The sequence below is a fragment of the Macaca thibetana genome, chromosome 4, assembly GCF_024542745.1.
Source record: "Macaca thibetana thibetana isolate TM-01 chromosome 4, ASM2454274v1, whole genome shotgun sequence".
In the NCBI taxonomy this organism is placed as follows: domain Eukaryota; kingdom Metazoa; phylum Chordata; class Mammalia; order Primates; family Cercopithecidae; genus Macaca; species Macaca thibetana.
Window position 1 is genome coordinate 139,505,860 of NC_065581.1, and position 19,208 is coordinate 139,525,067.

Sequence of the window (19,208 nt, forward strand, 5' to 3'; positions counted from 1 at the left end):
CAAAAAAAAAAAAAAAAAGAATATATATATATATATATATATATATATATATATATATATGCTTTGGGAGGCCAAGGCAGGAGGATTGCTGGAGGGTAGGACTTCGAGGCAGGAAGACTGCTTGGGGCTAGAAGCTTGAAACCAGTTTTATGGTGAGACCCCATCTCTCTCTCTTAAAAAAAAAAAATATATATATATATATATATATATCTAGGTGTGGTGTCATGTGCCTGTAATCCCAGCTACTCAGGAGGTTGAGGCAGGAAGACTGCTTGAGCCCTGAAGTCGGAGGTTGCAGTGAGCTATAATCCTACCACTGTACTCCAGCCTGAGTGACAATGCAAGACCCAATCTCAAAACAAACAAAAGATATGAAATGCAATTTTCCTTAATCCTTTTCCTCTTTTTGGAAATAAGGGATAATATTTAATATTTACATTTTAAGAGGAAGCTTATTAACAGCACATAAGTATCTTTCAACAGGTTGACAGTTACAGCTTTTTATAAAATACTGAATAGCTTGAGATTAAAAACATCCATTAAGACATGTAATACATTATACAATCATCTTAGCCGACTGTAAAGCTACAAACCACATGCTTTCGGCTGCCGAGAGAGCATCTGCCTGTATGGTAGCAACATCAGCAATGCAGCCCTTATTACTACCTAAAGGGCAGTCCATTTTATCTTTGAACACTGTTGGAAGGTTACATTAAACATGGATACAAGGTATGTCTTCCTGTAACTTTGGCATTAACTAGGACCAAGTTTAGGGCACCCCAGAACAAGTGTCATTGCTCTGCTACCAGGCCACATTTCATTTACCGTATTCTGTGTGTTCTCAGTAACTGCCCTTTGCTTTCTCTCCTTTCCTAGCAATCTCAAGTATGCCATGACCTGCATGCCATGCCATATGTCTTCTAACACTGTTGGAAGGTTACAATAAACATGGAGACACGGCCAGGTGTGGTGGCTCATGTCTGTAATCCCAGGACTTTGGGACGCCGAGGAGGGTAGATCACGAGGTCGAGATCGAGACCATCCTGGCTAACATGGTGAAACCCCATCTCTACTAAATATACAAAAAATTAGCTGGGCGTGGTGGCGGGCACCTGTAGTCCCAGCTACTGGGGAGGCTGAGGCAGGAGGATGCCATGAACCCGGGAGGCAGAGCTTGCAGTGAGCCGAGATCGGGCCACTGCACTCCAGCCTGGGCGAAGGGTGAGAGTCCATCTCAAAATAAATAAGTAAATAAATAAAATAAATAAATAAAATTAAAAAAACCATGGAGACATAAACGTATGTCTTCCTGTAACTTTGGTATTAACTAGGACCAACTTGAGGGTGGCTCAGAACAAGTGTCATTGCTCTGCTACAAAACCATATTTCATTTACCGTATTTGCAGTGTGTTCTCAGATACTGCTCTCAGTTTTCTCTCCCTTTCCTAGCAATCTCAACTATGCCATAACCTGTATACCATGCCAAGTTCTGATTCCTGGTACCCTTTATTTATTTCATTTATTTGCATTCTCTTTGAAAGAAAATCCATGAGTGTATGTGATATAACAGTAGGTATGAGATGGATGATTCAGGTCAAGCTAGATATGCCACTTCTGCGAATGTAGTTTCAGATGCCGGGGTTGTTCTGAGAAACTATGTAACACTGTGGACTCATTTCAAGATTCCCTTTAAGACTCCCAAGTGTCTGAGGTCAGGAATTCAAGACCAGCCTGGTCAACATGGTAAAACCCCATCTGCTAAAAATACAAAAAATTAGCCAGGAGTGGTGGCGGGCGCCTGCAGTCCCAGTTACTCAGGAGGCTGAGGCAGAAGAATTGCTTGAACCTGGGAGGCAGAGGTTGCAGCGAGCTGAGGTCATGCCATTGCACGCCAGCCTAGGCAACAGAGCAAGACTCCTTGTCAACAACAAAAAAAAAAAAAAAAAAAAAAGACTCCTAGGGCTTTTTTTTTTTTTTTTTTTAACTGACAGATGCTAGGCCATGTCTCCTCCATTTTCTACTGTCTAGCAAATGACAAAAAGTACAGGCATTTCTATCGGCATATTTATGAATATGTCTACATACATTGAGAAAAATATTTCTCATAAAGAGAAAGTGACTCTTCTTCAGATAAACATTTATTAGTACACAATACATGCTGGGCACTGTGTTAAATGCTGGGAACACAAATTTAAATGAGACATTATTTTAGTGTGATCCCCTTACACAAGATTATGTATATAAAGCAAGGGCCAGGGGCACATAGCAGCTGCTCCACAAACTGTTACCATTATTATGATCCATCACAAATGATAGCCTTTTAAAAATTCTTATAGGCTTTTTAAATGAAAATACTGCAGTAACGCCATGAATACTCACCGATACTATAATATCTCTTTAGTTCTGTACGCCTAATCTCCTTTAACTGATTACTTTTTCTCTTTTTCTTCTCATCAGTCATATATTCCTCTTCCACAGCAATGTTGCACTTGTCTGGCTCTAAAACTACTGTATTGGCATCCTCCTTCCCAGTATGAGTCCTTGTAGCCATAGCTGAGGCTGTCTCTGCATTTTGTTTGGCTTGTTTTTTCTTTTTCAATCTAAGAAAAGAGGGGAAAAAAAGAAAAAACATTGGAGAGATGATTTGCTGGTAGAAATCGTATTAATTTCATGCTGCTGGGCTTTGAAAACTAATGAACTGATACAGAAAACACTTTCCTTATAATATGTTTCATTACATTTATTGTTCTTTTTTATTTTCTAATCACTTACAAATTCTTACATGGAGATCTGTGACCTTTCTTCAACTTGATATAGTCAATACTACATCTCATAAAATTATTGAGAACTGCCATAGGCCTGAGGAAAAATGAGATTCTTCCATAGGCTATGAAATGTTGAGCATTTTTTAAAATCACAATATATGGTTATGCTACCAGAATGCCGTGTTTGGAAGATTACATTTTAAGAAAATATTTCTGGTTTCAGCGGTACTTTTGGACTGATGGGCAAGCACATTCGTAAAAACAAGCCCTTTGTAATTGGCTCACATACCGAGTAAAAGGATTTGACAAGGTGTGAACTGGGTCACATAAGAGTAATTCTTTTCCTTTAAACATACGGCAATAGTAGTGAAGAAAGAGCTGCATTTCCTAAGATAGAAAAATGCCATAATGACAACACATGATTTTCATTATGATTACTGATAGCTGGCTGATTATTAGTTAACATATTTGATGTTACAAATTCTTTACTCCTGAGCCAAAGATGTGTGTAAGAGATAAAGTTTATCAGAATTCACTGAAAGCCAATACCTCAAAATATTTTCAGTTGACACACACTCTGTAATTAATGGATATGTCACTCTGTACTTGACAGTCGAGAATGTTTTTGGCTTACCAGAATCTAAGTGCTTTGAGAACAAGGGCCTTGGCCTCTAGTATATGTTGTACTCTACTCATATGTAAATACATATTTTTAAACTACGTCCCCTTTCCCTGTGCCTACGTAGAAAGTATCTAGGCACAGTAAGATTTATCTTATACATTTCTATTTCCTTCACCCTCTTGAGCATATGTCCTATTTGATGTTGATCAATGAATAAGAACCTGTTTGGGTAGAAAAATGACATAACTGTAGGATACACAGGGACTGAAACTTGATACTACACTGCATTGCTCTGTGATGTCAAACAAATCAGTCTGACATGCTAGAGAGGTCCCTCCCTGAGGCTACAACACTTAAGAGAACTCTTACCTCAGGGTAGGAATTTCACACCTTGAGCCTTTGTTTTCTTATATCTCAAATGGTGACAATTGTACTTCCTTGGGTCTCTAATAGGATCTTTTATTAGGCTTAACTGACATAATACACATCAACATATAACACAAACAGAAACAGAAATAGTAAAATATCCCCTAATACAATCATAAAGACATGACAACTAAGCATGGTGAGAAAAATGAGACATTCCACTTTGAGATAAAGGTCCCATATTCCAACAAGGTATTTCAACTAGGCTATTATTTACTGAACACTGAGCAGCCAGGTTCTTAGATATTTATTGGCTAATAAATTAGTATATAGCATAAGAGACAGAGCAGCAGAGGAAAAGTCATAGATGAATATACTCCCCGTCTCTTAGTTTAGCCATCTTTTAAGGTTTGTTTAAAAGACCAAAACTGGAAGTCCTAGCCAGAGCAATCAGGAAAGAGAAAGAAATTAAGAGTATCCAAAATAAAAAAGAGGAAGTCAAACTATCTCTGTTTGCCAATTATACAATCAAATACCTAGAAACCCTGAAGACTCCTCCATAAGACTCCTAGATTTGATAAATTCAGTAAAGTCTCAGGATACAAAATCAATGTACACAAATCAGTAGCACTGCTACAGCAACAATGACTAAGCTGACAATCAAATCAAGAACTCAAGGACAGTAAGAGAAAAAAGAAAGAGAAAAAAAAATAACTCAAAATATCTCTATAAGGAAACTTACAAAACACTGCTGAAAGGAACTGTAGATGACATGAACAAATAAAAATACATCCCATGCTCATGGACTAGGAGAATCAATATTGTGAAAATGCCCATACTGCCCAAAGCAATCGACAGATTAAATGCAATTCCTATCAAAATACCAACATCATTTTTCACAGAATTAGAAAAAACAATCTTAAAACTCATATGGAACCAAAAAAGAGCCCAAATAGCCAAAGCAATCCTAAGCAAAAAGAACAAATCTGAAGGCATCACATTACCCGACTTCAAATTATACTACAAGGCTATAGTTACTAAAACCGCATGGTACCTGTATAAATATAGATATATAGACATTGCAACGCAACAGAATAAAGAACCCAGAAATAAAACCAAATACAACCAATTGATCTTCAACAGAGCATACAAAAACATAAATTGGGGAAAGGAAATCCTATTCAATAAATGGTGCTGGAAAAACTGAATAGCTATATGTAGAACAATGAAACTGCATCCCTTATCTCTCACCACACATAAAAATCAACTCAAGATGGATTAAAGACTTAACTCTAAGACCTGAACCACAAAATCTCTAGAAGAAAACCTAGTAAAAACTCTTCTGGGCTGGGCGTGGTGGCTCACGCCTGTAATCCCAGCACTTCGGGAGGCCGAAGCAGGCAGATCACGAGGTCTGGAGTTTGAGACCAGCCTGACCAACATAGTGAAACCCCATCTGTACTAAAGATACAAAAATTAGGTGGGTGTGGTGGCATCTGCCTGTAGTTCCAGCTACTCAGGAGGCTGAGGCAAGAGAATCACTTGAACCCAGGTGGTGGAGGTTGCAGTGAGCTGAGATTGCGCCAGTGAACTCCAGCCTGGGTGACAGAGAAAGACTCTTTCTTAAAAACAAACAAACAAACAAAAACTCTTCTGGACATTGGCCTAAGCAAAGAATTTATGACTTAGACCCCAAAAGCAAATGCAATAAAAACAAAAATAAATGTGACCTAATTAAACTAAAAAGCTTGTTCACAACAAAAAAAATAAAAAGAGATCATGAGAGTAAACAGACAACCCACAGAATGGGAGAAAATATTTACAAACTATGCATCTGACAAAGGACTAATATCTAGAATCTATAAGCTACTCAATCAGCAAGACAAAAGCAAATAATCCCATTAAAATGTGGGCAAATGACATGAATAGATATTTCTAAAAAAAAAAAGATATATATTGGCCAACAAATATATTTTTTAAAATGCTCTATATCACGAATCATCAGGGAGATACAAATTAAAACCACAGTGAAATACCACCTTATTCTAGCCAGAATGGCTGTTATTAAAAAGTCAAAAAACAATAGATGTTGTGTGTGGATGTGGTGAAAAGGGAACACTTATACATTGCTGGTGGGAATATAAATTAGTACAACCTTTGCAGTATGGCGATTTCTCAAAGCAATTAAAAGTAGATCTACCGGCCGGGTGCGGTGGCTCACGCCTGTAATCCCAGCACTTTGGGAGGCCAAGACGGGCGGATCACAAGGTCAGGAGATCGAGACCATCCTGGCGAACCCGGTGAAACCCCGTCTCTACTAAAAAATACAAAAAACTAGCCGGGTGAGGTGGCAGGCGCCTGTAGTCCCAGCTACTCGGGAGGCTGAGGCAGGAGAATGGCGTAAACCCGGGAGGTGGAGCTTGCAGTGAGCTGAGATCCGGCCACTGCACTCCAGCCTGGGTGACAGAGCGAGACCCCGTCTCAAAAAAAAAAAAAAAAAAAAAAAAAAAAAAAAAAAAAAAAGTAGATCTACCATTCGATCCACCAATCGCATTACTGGGTATCTACTCAAAGGAAAAAATGTCATTATACGAAAACAATACCTGCATGTGTATGTTTATTGCAGCACAATTCACAATTGCAAAGATACGGAATAAACCTAAGTGCCCATCAACTGATGAGTAGATAAAGAAAATGTGGTCTATATACACCATGGACTACCACTCAGCCACAGAAAAGAACAAAATAATGTCCTCTGCAGCAACTTGGATGGAAATGGAGGTAAGTATTCTAGGTGAAGTAACTTAGGAATGAAAAAATCAAATATTACATGTTCTCGCTTATAAGTGGGAGCTAAGCTATGAGGATGCAAAAACATACATAGTATAATAACGAACCAGGGGAGGGTGGGATGTGGCTGAGGGATAAAAAAATTACATATTGGATACAATGTACATTACTCAGTTGACAGGTGCACTAACATTTCAGACTCCACCACTATACCATTCATCCACATAACCAAAAACCACTTGTACCACCAAAAGCTATTGAAAGAATCATATAATTAATAATAAATAAATAAATAACCAAAAATCACCAACCAAACAATTGGAGACTCATAAAAAGGAATTATTTTCATGAAACATATTATTTTCTATCCTCAGATTTTAACTTATTTTTCTGGTAAAGGAGTAAATAGCTCTAGCAAAGTTCAGATAATACCCCTAATAAAACAATTTCCCTCCTGATCAAAATTTCTCTTCTGATCAAAAGTCCTGCGTGAGGCTCAAATTATTCTGCAGCAATCTAGATACCACACAGAGCTTGTCTCTTAACATTGGAAGGCTTATCTATGCAGAGAACTGATCTCTTTCTCCAAAATGATGGGCTGATTCTGATGTACTGGCTAATCAAAAACATGTTTGGGATTAACTTTGTTGCCCCCTTCCAAAGATGATTCCTTCTAAGAGAAAAGAGATGTCAAATATTAATATTAATTCTATGCAGCCTGAGATATGCTGCTTCTTAATCTTCTGAATGTTTCCACTTTAAGTTGATTTAAATGTCCTTGTTTCACTGTCCCCACGATAATTAAACTCACTCAGATCTGGGGCATGTGCTTTGATGAACGGCAGCACTGTTTGGGGACATCTCATTAGAGACTCATTTTCCTCTTGGAAATAACAAAATGGGATACATTGTTTTATTTTTCTCTCCCTTTTCTACACAGACTATTATTGTCAACACATATAGCCAAACACAGTTGTTACTTCAGAAAAAAAGCTAGAATACCTTAGAAATAATACCTTAGAAATTCTACAATCAGATAATCTTTTGCTTTGACTAGAGTACTCATAGACTTTGTTTCTCTGGAGATTATCAATATAACTAGAATATTCTGATATTGCAACTGGAAATCAGATGTGTTTCTGGAAGCCCTCTGTAAAATCCTTCCTTCCAAGTAAAGAGATCAATTTCTAACACTTTTTGCAAAGGGGAATAGCTGCCAACCTGAGGAATCTGGTAAAGTTAATGCTCTTCAAGCATTCCTTTTCAGGGCTTTAATCTTTCAGTCCTTACTTTTTGTTTTTAAGCCAGTACCTATCTTAGTAAGATAATCTCACAATAGGGATTTGTTATCATTAACTTAAGATAAACAGAAAAAAAATGGTCTTGCAGAAAAACGAACTCCCATTATTTCATCTAAGCATTTTTCATGACCCCAAATATACACTGATTTTATATTGTGGGCTAAAAATACACTTGGCAAATCATCTTAAACGATGAGTGACTGAAAAATAATGAAATACATTTAAGATTTGATTGCCGTGAGTACAAGTGGGAAAAAAAACCAAAACCTTTATTTTGCATTTGTCTTTCTTTAAAATAGATCACAATTACATAAAACCAGTGTTTTAAACTGTAGTCAAGCTTTGTCAATTCTATCTTCTAATCCTATCTTTCCCACTCCAATTTACCTTCTCTTCACAATCTCTGCTTTGTCAGGCTTTCAACAACTCTGTGACCTGGACTATGTTTTATGATATTATTTATTTTTCTTCTTTTATTATGAAAACAAAACATGTCATAACAGAAAATTTTCGAAGTGCAAAAAATGAATAAGACTTAGATCAAATGCAATGCTAACATAAGAAGTAATCACTGTTTGGGGAAGACAAGGTGAAAGCCAAAAGAAAAGACAAATTACACTGTGGGCTTCCCCAAGGGCAGAAGAATGAGGCAATGTGGCTGGACACCACGATTCCGAGCTTATTTATACCTTTCCATAAAGGAATATTAAAAAGCTTTTTAAATTCTGGAATCTCTTGGCTTTTTTACATTAAAATGGTGTAGGCACTCATAGAATGAACACATACTTCACTTTTTCCCTACTAGTGTTCCAGCCCAGAGTTAGCCGACTGACTACAGAAGTGAGCAAGGGGCTCCTGCTAAATAAATCACTTGTAGTAGCTGAATGAAAACTGATTTTCTTCTGAAGCTTTTTCTTTTACAAAAGGAAATGAGTTTGGGGCACTGGCAGTAAGCAGAGTCAGGGTCTTGGGCAAGTTCCTTTCTTGCATGGCACACATTAGGTACTCAGTAAATATTTCTTGAATAAAATAATGGAAAATGAGCCCATGTTCTGAGATATGCTGCTTCTTAATCTTCTGAATTTTTCCACTTTAAGTTGATTTAAATGTTCTGATTTGGTTGAGATCTGCTATTCTACAGCCATTTCACAGCTTTCTCTGATTCGCAGCATGTTCTCCAAAATGAACTCCCATCTTCTTATTTAAGCTACTTGATTTTAAAATAAAATATATTAGCCACACATTATTTATTTATTTTTTATTATACTTTAAGTTCTAGGGTACATGTGTACAACATGCAGATTTGTTACATAGGTATACATATGCCATGCTTGTTTGCTGCACCCATCAACTCGTCATTCACATTAAGTATTTCTCCTAATGCTATCCCTCCCCCAGTCCCTCACCCTGCAACAAGCCCCAGTGTGTGATGTTCCCCGCCCTGTGTCCAAGTGTTCTCACTGTTCAATTCCCACTTATGAGAGAACATGCAGTGTTTGGTTTTCTGTCCTTGTGACAGTTTGCTGAGAATGATGGTTTCCAGCTTCATTCATGTCCCTGCAAAGGACACAGACTCATCTTTTTTATGGCTGCATGGTATTCCATGGCATATATGTGCCATATTTTCTTAATCCAGTCTATCACTGATGAACATGAGGGTTGGTTCCAAGTCTTTGCTATTGTGAATAGTGCCACAATAAATATATGTGTGCACGTGTCTTTAGAGTAGCATGATTTGTAATCCTTTGGGTATACACCCAGTAATGGGATCGCTGGGTCAAATGGTATTTCTAGTTCTAGATCCTTGAGGAATCGCCACACTGTCTTCCACAATGGTTGAACTAGTTTACACTCCCACCAACAGTGTAAAAAAATTCCTATTTCTCCATATCCTCTCCAGCATCTGTTGTTTCCTGACTTTTTAATGATCACCATTCTAACCGGTGTGAGATGGTATCTCATTGTGGTTTTGATTTGCATTTCTCTGATGACCAGTGATGATGAGCATTTTTTCATGTATCTGTTGGGTGCATAAATGTCTTCTTTTGAGAAGTGTCTGTTCATATTCTTTGCTCATTTTTTGATGGGGTTGTTTTTTTCTTGTAAATTTGTTTGAGTTCTTTGTAGATTCTGGATATTAGCCCTTTGTCAGATGGGTAGACTGGAAAATTTTTCTCCCATTCTGTAGGTTGCCTGTTCACTCTGATGGTAGTTTCTTTTGCAGTGCAGAAGCTCTTTAGTTTAATTAGATCCCATATGTCTATTTTGGCTTTTGTTGCCATTGCTTTTGGTGTTTTAGTCATGAAGTCTTTGCCCAAGCCTATGTCCTGAATGGTATTGCCTAGGTTTTCTTCTAGGGTTTTTATGATTTTAGGTCTAACATTTAAGTCTCTAATCCATCTTGAATTAATTTTTGTATAAGGTATAAGGAAGGGATCCAGTTTCAGCTTTCTACATATTAGTCACGCACAATTTAAAATGTACTGAACTACAGACTGCTTTAATTAATATTAAATTCACAGTTATATATGACTTTGTTCTTAATTTTAAAATTTGGGACCCATGTGCTTTTGAAAAATGCAACATAGACATAAATATCTTGTATGGCATTGTTCAATATGGTAGCCACAGGCCAGTCACCCATAGTTACTCTTCATTTTAAAATTCGGGATCCATGTGCTTTTGAAAAATGCAACATAGACATAAATATCTTGTATGGCATTGTTCAATATAGTAGCCACAGGCTAGTCACCCATAGTTACTACATTTAAGTAAAATTGACTTTAAAATTATTCTGTTGTAAGAAATACACTTCTAGACTCATATCCTAGTGGTTACTCTACTAGATAATACAGAATACTTCCATCATCACAGAAAGTACTAGACCATATTGATCTAGAGCTATAGTTAGTCCTATCTGCAAGACATTAGAGAGAAGGGTAAAGATACAGTATTTAAAATGTAACGAGTATATGCAGAAAATATGTGTACAAGGGTACATACACACACTCAAATACTTTTTATTGTGTTTCATTTGTACATTTTGAATTTTATACCATGTACAATAATATATTAAAAATATTTTAAGTAGTCTTTGAAATCTCTTTCCTACTGTAAGAATAATTTAACACATATTGTCCAATTTTTAAAACTGAATTTTACTTTTCAAAAACTTATGAAAAGCTTTAAAGAGCTTTCTTCTAACAGGAACTACTAAGCTGACTAAGGAGCCAGGCACCAGGCTATGTACTTCACAAATGCTAGTCTATCCTCACAAAAGCCCAATGAGGTAGGCAGTTTTATCTCTATTTTACAGATAACAAAAGGAAGGGTGAGAAAAACTAGGACCATTTCCCAAGGTCATAGGGCATAGTTTAGCTGTGGAGCGGGAATTCACAAGCCTAGGTTACAGCCAACTGCCACAGGGCCTCCTAGAAGCCCCTCTAAATGTGTACTATGGCATATACGTATACCTCGACTTTAAAATAAAATCCGCTGGACTCTGAAAATTCTACAAACTATGTGGGGGCCTGAAAATTTAGTGGGCTTCAATGGATTGCGCACTCACAGAAAGATATGAACACAGATTTGGGTTCTGGGCTTGGCTTTCTCTGTAATCAGCCCTGCAACCTGCGTTGGAAATAGGATAAACCCCCTGGGACTTCTAAGTAAACAAAAGCAAGAGGCTAACATGATTTTCAAGGTCCTATCTGGCTCTAACAGTTTGCCCTTGGCGGAGAAGAGGAGGAAATGTGTTAAACTTGTTTTGATTTAAAAAAAAAAAAAAAAATTTTTTTTTTTTAACATCCAAACTAAACCGTCCCAAGAGTCTTGCACTTGTGTTTTTTTTCCTAAGTCTCACATTTGATTACATTTTCCTTCCACTGCAGAATTTCTAGCCTTGGATAAGTCCAGAGGCCAAGACAGTCAGAACCCCATTCATTTACAAAGGCTATTAAAAGCAAAAATAAAAACAAACCAAAAAACCCTAAAACCAAACCAAGAATAACAACAAAACACTGCTCTATAATTTGGGGCTAATAGCTCCAGGAAGAAAAGTAGAAAACATCAAAACTGACCAACCATGAGAACAGACCCATGAAAGTCTTCTTTAATACAAAATTTTTCTTTAAAATTACCTCTGTAGGGAAATAGAGTACTAATATGAAATATGTAGGTATAGCATTATTTCATGAAAAAAAGATGTAAAACAGTATTGCAGCGTGACTCCATTTTTGTGGAAAAAACAACAAAAAAAGCAAAATCCCTAAAGACCAACTATATACACATAGATATGTATTTATACAGGTTTGGTGGATGTATGAGAAAACGGTTGGTCAACGAGTGGGGAGAGAAGAAGAACTTTCACTTTTTTTTTTTGAGACGGAGTCTTGCTGTGTCACCAGACTGCATGGAGGGCAGTGGCGAGATCTCGGCTCACTGTAACCTCCGACTCCCTGGTTCACGCGATTCTCCTGCCTCAGCCTCCGGAGTAGCTGGGATTGCAGGCATGCAGCACCACCACACCCAGCTAATTTTTGTATTTTTAGTACAGACGGGGTTTCACTATGTTGACTAGGATGGTCTCGATTTTCTGACCTCGTGATCCACCCAAATCAGCCTCCCAAAGTGCTGGGATTTACAGGCATGAGCCACCGCGCCCAGCCAAGAACTTTTACTTTATAGGTATGTAATGTGGTGGTGTTGAATCTTTTGTACAGTAAGCATGTATTACTTCTGGATTTACAAGGCTAACAAACAACAACAAAATTAAATATCTGCCGCTATAGCAACATTTTGCTAACTCTTGTTTAGTGGTTCATTCTTTCTCCTGAGTCCAGCTATCTCAGTAAATTGCTGGACTGCAATCCCACACCATTTTTTTTTTTTTTAAAGTCAGATAGAGCTAGTCTGTCTCCCTCCAGGGACCCTCTCTTGGTGCTTTTCTTGGCTGTTCTGGCTGCAACCTTGTCATTGTATTGTTCTGACCTTCAGAGCCTAGGCTGTTTTTTCCTGGTTGTCTACTTCTGACTTTTACCACCTCTGACAATGGAAGGTCAGTCTTTGGGCAGAAACACTTGTGTTTGAATCCTCTTGTACCTTGGATGCACATCCTTTGGTGAGTTACTAACTCTAAGCCAACAAGGTTTGTTGTCCTTGACATAAAAATAATAGCCTCTGATGGGTTTTTAATGGTGATTAAAGGAAATGGTACACAGAAAGCTCACTTTACTATTAAACACAACCTGTGCCTGGTTTCCAGGAAGAGCTTAATAAAGAAAAGTTACTAATTTGTTGTGCTGCTGCTGTTATTCTTACTCGGGGATTTCTAAGAATCCAAGTAAATGAGAGAACATATAAAACACAACATATTTAACATAACAAAGAAGGTATGTGACAAATGTCAGGTATTAATATATGTTCATGTCCTTTTTCTCACTCTACATAAATATTAATTGTATTTAACTCTGCTATGAATTTAGTCATCAATGCAAAGCCACTTATTATTTCTAGAAAAACATCACTTTTTGAACTTCATTTCATTTTGTCATTTCATAGTTTTCCATTTCCACTGAAAATCCTCATTTATGATACATTATATGCCAAATTAAGTCAAACTTACAGGCAAAGGGAGAGTAACAGTTAAAACAACAACTCACTTGAAGAAAATTTTCTCTTGGAATTCTGGCCAAATAAAAACAAAAGGTTTAAGAGTAATCACTGGAAAAACCTGTGGATGTTCCTGATTTAGTGTCACCCATGGAGACATGCATTTTTTTTTCCTTTTTTCTAATCGTGATAATGAGATTCTTCCCACTGCTAAAACTGAAATTCATCAGTTAAAATGAAAGTACTCCGGCTTCAAAGAACCAATACAGTTAGGAAAAGAGATTCTTTGGCTTTGCATTCAATAACTAGCAATATATCCTTCAGCTGGGTATACAAACACACAACAGCATTTCCCCTAGCCTCAAAGAACAACCACATTCAAATAAAGACAGAAAAACAGAATGTCAATCGGGGAAACTGCAACAATTCAGTTTTCCTTTTCTAGGATTTCCTTGTACTATTAAAACAGTGGTGGGTCAGCAGGTCTTAGAAGACCCCGGTAACCAACGTGTGGGGGCCAGAAGTGGCCAAAACCAAATTCACACTCTCTCAGAGGAGCCTTGGGGTGGGACATTTCAGAAACCTTATAAGCATCCCCCGGTACCAGGATCAAAATGACACTGCTGCAAAATGGATGCACACTGTGTAGAATGTCTACATTGTATTTATAAAACAAAACAGGCTTTTGTTGAATGTATACATTGCCCTGTGTGAGAATTTGGTTCCCTTTTCTAGAAGTCAGAATGCTGAGTCACAGCCTAAAAACGGTTTAGAGAAATTGATGGTGCAAACAATGGTAATATATATCTCATCTATAAACTAAGGAAGGGAACCAGAAAAGGGAACTCGCTCCAGGTAACGAGAGAATTGTGTTGTGCTATGAGTCACCAAAAAGGCCTACAAATATATTTAAATATTAGGAATTTTACTGCTTATCAACCAAGAATAAGCTGACAAACACTGCAACTGAGAAGTTAGTCAAATTCGACAAAGAGAAATGTAAACAAAGTATCTGGAAGTTGTTTATTTTCTTTTGCTTTACAATGACATTATGCACGTAGCTTATTTAACCTAGTTAAACTGACCGGATGTATTAATTCCCTACGACTGCTGTACCAAATTACCACACATTTGGTAACTTAACACACATCTGTTTTCTTATAGTTCTGGAGGTCAGAAGTCTAAAATCAGACTCACCAGGCTGAAATCAAGGTGTCCACAGGGCCATCCTCCCCATCAGAGGTTCTTTCTTGCTTTTCCCAGCTTCTAGAGGTATATTCCCGGTAGCCTCTTCGTCCATTTTCAAAGCCACCTGCATGGCACACTGTTTTATCTGCAGTCAAACCTCCCTCTTATATGTACATTTAGGATTGCATATAGGACCCATCCAGATAATCCAAGTTAATGTTCCTATCTCAAGGCCCTTAATCACATCTGCAAGATCTCTTTTGCCATAAAAGGTAACATTCTCAAGTACCAGGGATTAGGAACTGGCTATCTTTGGGGGTCACTATTCAGCCTACCACACTGGCTAACTTAACTTTTATGTTACAAATAATTGTAAACTGAGCATCATATCTTAGTGTGTTAGTGTTTATGTCTAAATCACTACTATGGCTATTCGATGTATTATCTATGATACTTGAAAAAATTCACTGCTGGCAGTGAGTAGCAATAAACATATTTCTAAAGCAAAAGCAAAAGGTTTATTCAAGACTACCCTGAAATCTGCAATGAGAATATTACAGATGTGAATTTTTTTATTTATGTTGGATGACTTCAAAACAGTCTCTTGGAAATGGGGGCATTGGAAGGAAATTTTTAACAGGTAGGATTTCTAAAGAGTTAAGTCTCATTTTCGTATCTAATTACTTAGATCTACATTGAATCTGTTAATCACTGTTTATAATCCCTTACACAAAGCTGTTTATAATCCCCTACAAAGCCAAGAAAGTCTTCTAAAATATTTTTTTATTTTGCTAGAACTCCTTAATAAAGGAAACCTTTTAAAATTATTTTTTTAGAAATGCTTTTTACTCAAAACGAACTGTATTCTGACTACTCAATGAATCTTATAGAAAGCAGCATTGGCATATATTTTCGTGACACATATATTTTGCTGCAACAGCAATATATTGCAGTGACATAATTCCAGAAGAACAGCAAACAGTTGTTTTCTTGAAGACATTTTAGTCAAACACAAAGCACACTATCTTGAAAAATCTCAAGCAAGCAAACTCAATGATGCCAGTGATTCTGTCATCCAATTTTAACCGACTTTCCTGTCAACTGCTTTAACTGTAGAAATACTGAAGGAAATAAGAGCTAAAATACAGAATCCTGAAACTAATCAGTTTAGTATATAAATTAATGTTCTACTGAAAGCCTCGTAAGGGAAACATAGTTTATGATCAGCAGAAATGGCCTGATGACAGAAAACAATTATAAGTAGCATAAAATTGCATATGTTCTAGCTTAACTTCTCTCTCAACTTTAAAAAAATATACTCTATTAATCTGAAATTGCTTTTGAACAACTTTAGACATACATATACTTTTTATGATATACATACTTTTTAGACATACATACATACCCTTTTATGATAATATACTTTCATTGTCATAAACTAGACGTGACCTCATAAATCATTCTGTCATTATAGGTACTTTCAGAAATAATAATCTAATATCAGGTATGAAATTTTAAAACTTATTTTGGCAGATGCTCTCAACGTAGTTGGTTTACATCTAACATGTCTATTCAACATCTTAGAGGTATTTTTTCCAATTGTTACATGCTGGCTACTGCTTGGGAAGTGACATTGCTTAAAAACAGAATTCCTGGGCTGGTAGACTGGTAGTACCTACTCCGAATTTTTTTCCTTCTGAAGTTAGTGCAGAACTCTGAGTCTCAATAATTCATTCACATGTAAAGGTAAACCCAAAATAGAGTTTGAAGAAAAATCTTGGACAATGACCATCCAATCACAAGGCGGTCTTGGTCACGCTCTTAAAAAAAACCCAACAATGGCCACCTCTCAAGTTACCAGTTTGATTTTAGCCAACCACAGGAACACCTGTGGTATAACAATAAATAAATAAATATAACCATGTCTTGCTAAACAACAGGGATACGTTCTGAGAAACATGGCATCAGGTGATTTTTGTCATTATACAAACATTATAGAATATACTTACTACAAACCCACATAGAATAGCCTATGATACACCTAGGCTATATGGTAGAACCCATTGCTACTAGTTTACAAAACTGTACAGCATGCTACTGTAATGAATACTGTAGGCAGTTGTAACCAGTAAGTATTTATGTATCTAAACAGGTGTAAAAACATAAAAGGTAAAACAAAAATATGGTATTTAAAAAATGGTAGCCAGGCATGATGGCTCAAGCCTATAATCTTAGCACTTTGGGAGGCCAAAGCAGAAGAACTGCTTGAGTCCAGGAGTTCAAGACCAGCCTAAGCAACATTGCAAGACCCTGTCTCTACAATTTTTTTTTTTTTTTAATTTAGCCAGGCAAGGTAGCATCCTGAGTAGTTCCAGCTACTCAGAAGGCTGAGGTGGGAGGACCACCCGAGCCTGGGGGGCTGAGGCTGCAGCGAGCTATGATCATGCCACTGCACTTCATTCTAGGCAACAGAGCAAGACCCTGTCTCAAAAAGAAAAGAAAAAATGATACAGCTGTATAGGTCCTTACCATGTATGGAAGCTGCTCTCGGGGAGTCAGAGAGTGAGTAGTGAGTAAATGTGCTTACTGTGCTCTACTGCTTCTAAATGCCGTATACTTAGGCTGCACTAAATTTATATAATTTTTTTCTTCATTCAATAATAAACTACCTTAGCTTACTATAACTTTTTTACTTTATCAATTTTTAAATAACTTTTTGATATTTAGCTAAAAATACAAACACATTGTACAGCTGTACAAAAATATTTTCTTTCTTTATATGCTTATTCTATAAGCTTTTCTCTATTTCTAAAATTTTTAACCCTTTTGTTTTACTTTTTAAACTTTTTAAACTTAGTTTAAAAACTAAGACGTAAACACACAGGGTCTACACAGGGTCAGGAACATCAGCGTCATTGTCTTCCACCTCCACATCCTGTCCCACTGGAAGTTCTCAGGGGCAATTACACGCAGGGAATGATCCTCTCCTGTAATAACAATGCCTTTTTCTGGAACACCTCCTGAAAGACTTGCCTGAGGCTGTTCTGTATAGCTTTTTTTTTTTTTTTAATAATCAGAAAACACTCTAAAATAATAATAGCTAGTGTAGTAAATACATAAACCAGTAACACAATCATTTATCATCATTATCAAGTATTAGGCACTGTACATAATTGTATGTGCTATGCTTTTCCACAGCTGGCAGCACAGTGGGTTTGTTTACACCAGCATCACCAAGTAATGTGTTGCACTATGACGGCGACAATGTTACTGGATGATAGAATTTGTTAGCCCCATCATAATCTTACGGACCCACCATCATAAATGAGGCCAGTGGCTTACGTGGAACATGACTGTATTTGGTCTTTGTCCCCAGGTTCCTGGTACAGATTTCCTAAAACACTGGAATCTCCTGAGTGAAGAAGAGTGTCTTTTGTATTCTAATGAGATGACTCAAAGTTGCAGAGGGAGGGAGGAGCCCAGAGAGCTTCTGGATGGAGGTTAGTCACCAGAAAGATCCAGCCAGGGTTAAAAGGTTGGAATTTTTGGCCCTACCCCACAATCCACTTCTCAAGAGGGGAGGGGATAGCAGATAGAGTTAAATCACTAAGGGCTAGGCCTGGCGCAGTGGCTGACACCTGTAATCCCAGCACTTTGTGAGGCTGAGGTTGGACTGATCACTGAAGTCAGGAGTTCGAGGCCAGCCTAGCCAAAATGGGGAAACCTCATCTCTACTAAAAATACAAAAATTAGCCAGGCGTGGTGGCATGCACCTGTAGTCCCAGCTACTTGGGAGGCTGAGGCAGGAGAATTGCCTGAACCCGGGAGGTGGAGGTTGCAGTGAGCTGAGATTGCTCCACTAAACTCTAGCCTGGGTGACAGAGTAAGACTGTCTCAAAAACAAACAAACAAAAATCACCAAGGGCTAATGATTTAATCAATCATGCATAGGTAATGAACCTCCAAGAAAACCCCTTAAATGTTGAAGTTCTGAAAGTTTCCACGGTGATGAACACATTAAGCCACTGCGAAGGTGGCACACCTGGAGAGGGCATTGAAGCTTGTTGGCACCACCCCTGAATCCCCAAGCCTACCATCCCTGAGTCCCCCATACCTTGCCCTCTGCCTCTCTTCCATTGGGCTGTTCCTGAGTTATATCCTTTATAATAAACTGGTTAAGTGTAAGAAAAGTGTTTTCCTGAGTCCCCTGCGCAGTTCTAGTGAACTCTCAAACCTGAAGAAGGCGGTCAGGGGAAACCTCAAATTTGCAGTCAAGGTGGACAAAAGCACAGGTGGTCCGGGGACCTGGGACTTACAACAGAACCCTTAAATCTGTGGAGTCTGAGGCTGACTCTGAGAAGTTAGTGTCAAAACTGAATGGAACTGTTGGACACTCAGCTGGTGTTGGAGAACCAGAAAACACCAAACTCTAGTGAAGAAAATAAAAGCATTTCACTCCAGAACATGCTTCTTTGACATGTTTTGAGATAGCTGTTCTGAGGGCTTGCAAACAGAAGTACCCCTGCAAAGCTGTTTTTCATGGGGGAGTTTTGCATCAATCCAGCC

The 19,208-nt window shown here is 37.7% G+C and overlaps 1 protein-coding gene across 11 annotated transcripts in view; it reads right to left on the bottom strand.

The window, feature by feature from the left end:
* NCOA7 (nuclear receptor coactivator 7) overlaps nucleotides 1-19,208 on the bottom strand; it is a 159,565-nt gene that overhangs the window by 78,659 nt on the left and 61,698 nt on the right. For 10 of the 11 annotated variants that reach the window (XM_050788676.1, XM_050788677.1, XM_050788682.1 and 7 more), the window contains one exon: nucleotides 2,380-2,600. In XM_050788676.1, the coding sequence (XP_050644633.1) occupies nucleotides 2,380-2,600 (221 nt within the window). Of the gene's footprint in view, nucleotides 1-2,379; nucleotides 2,601-14,651; nucleotides 14,767-19,208 lie in introns of all 11 variants that reach the window. The other variant, XM_050788681.1, reaches the window with a different exon arrangement.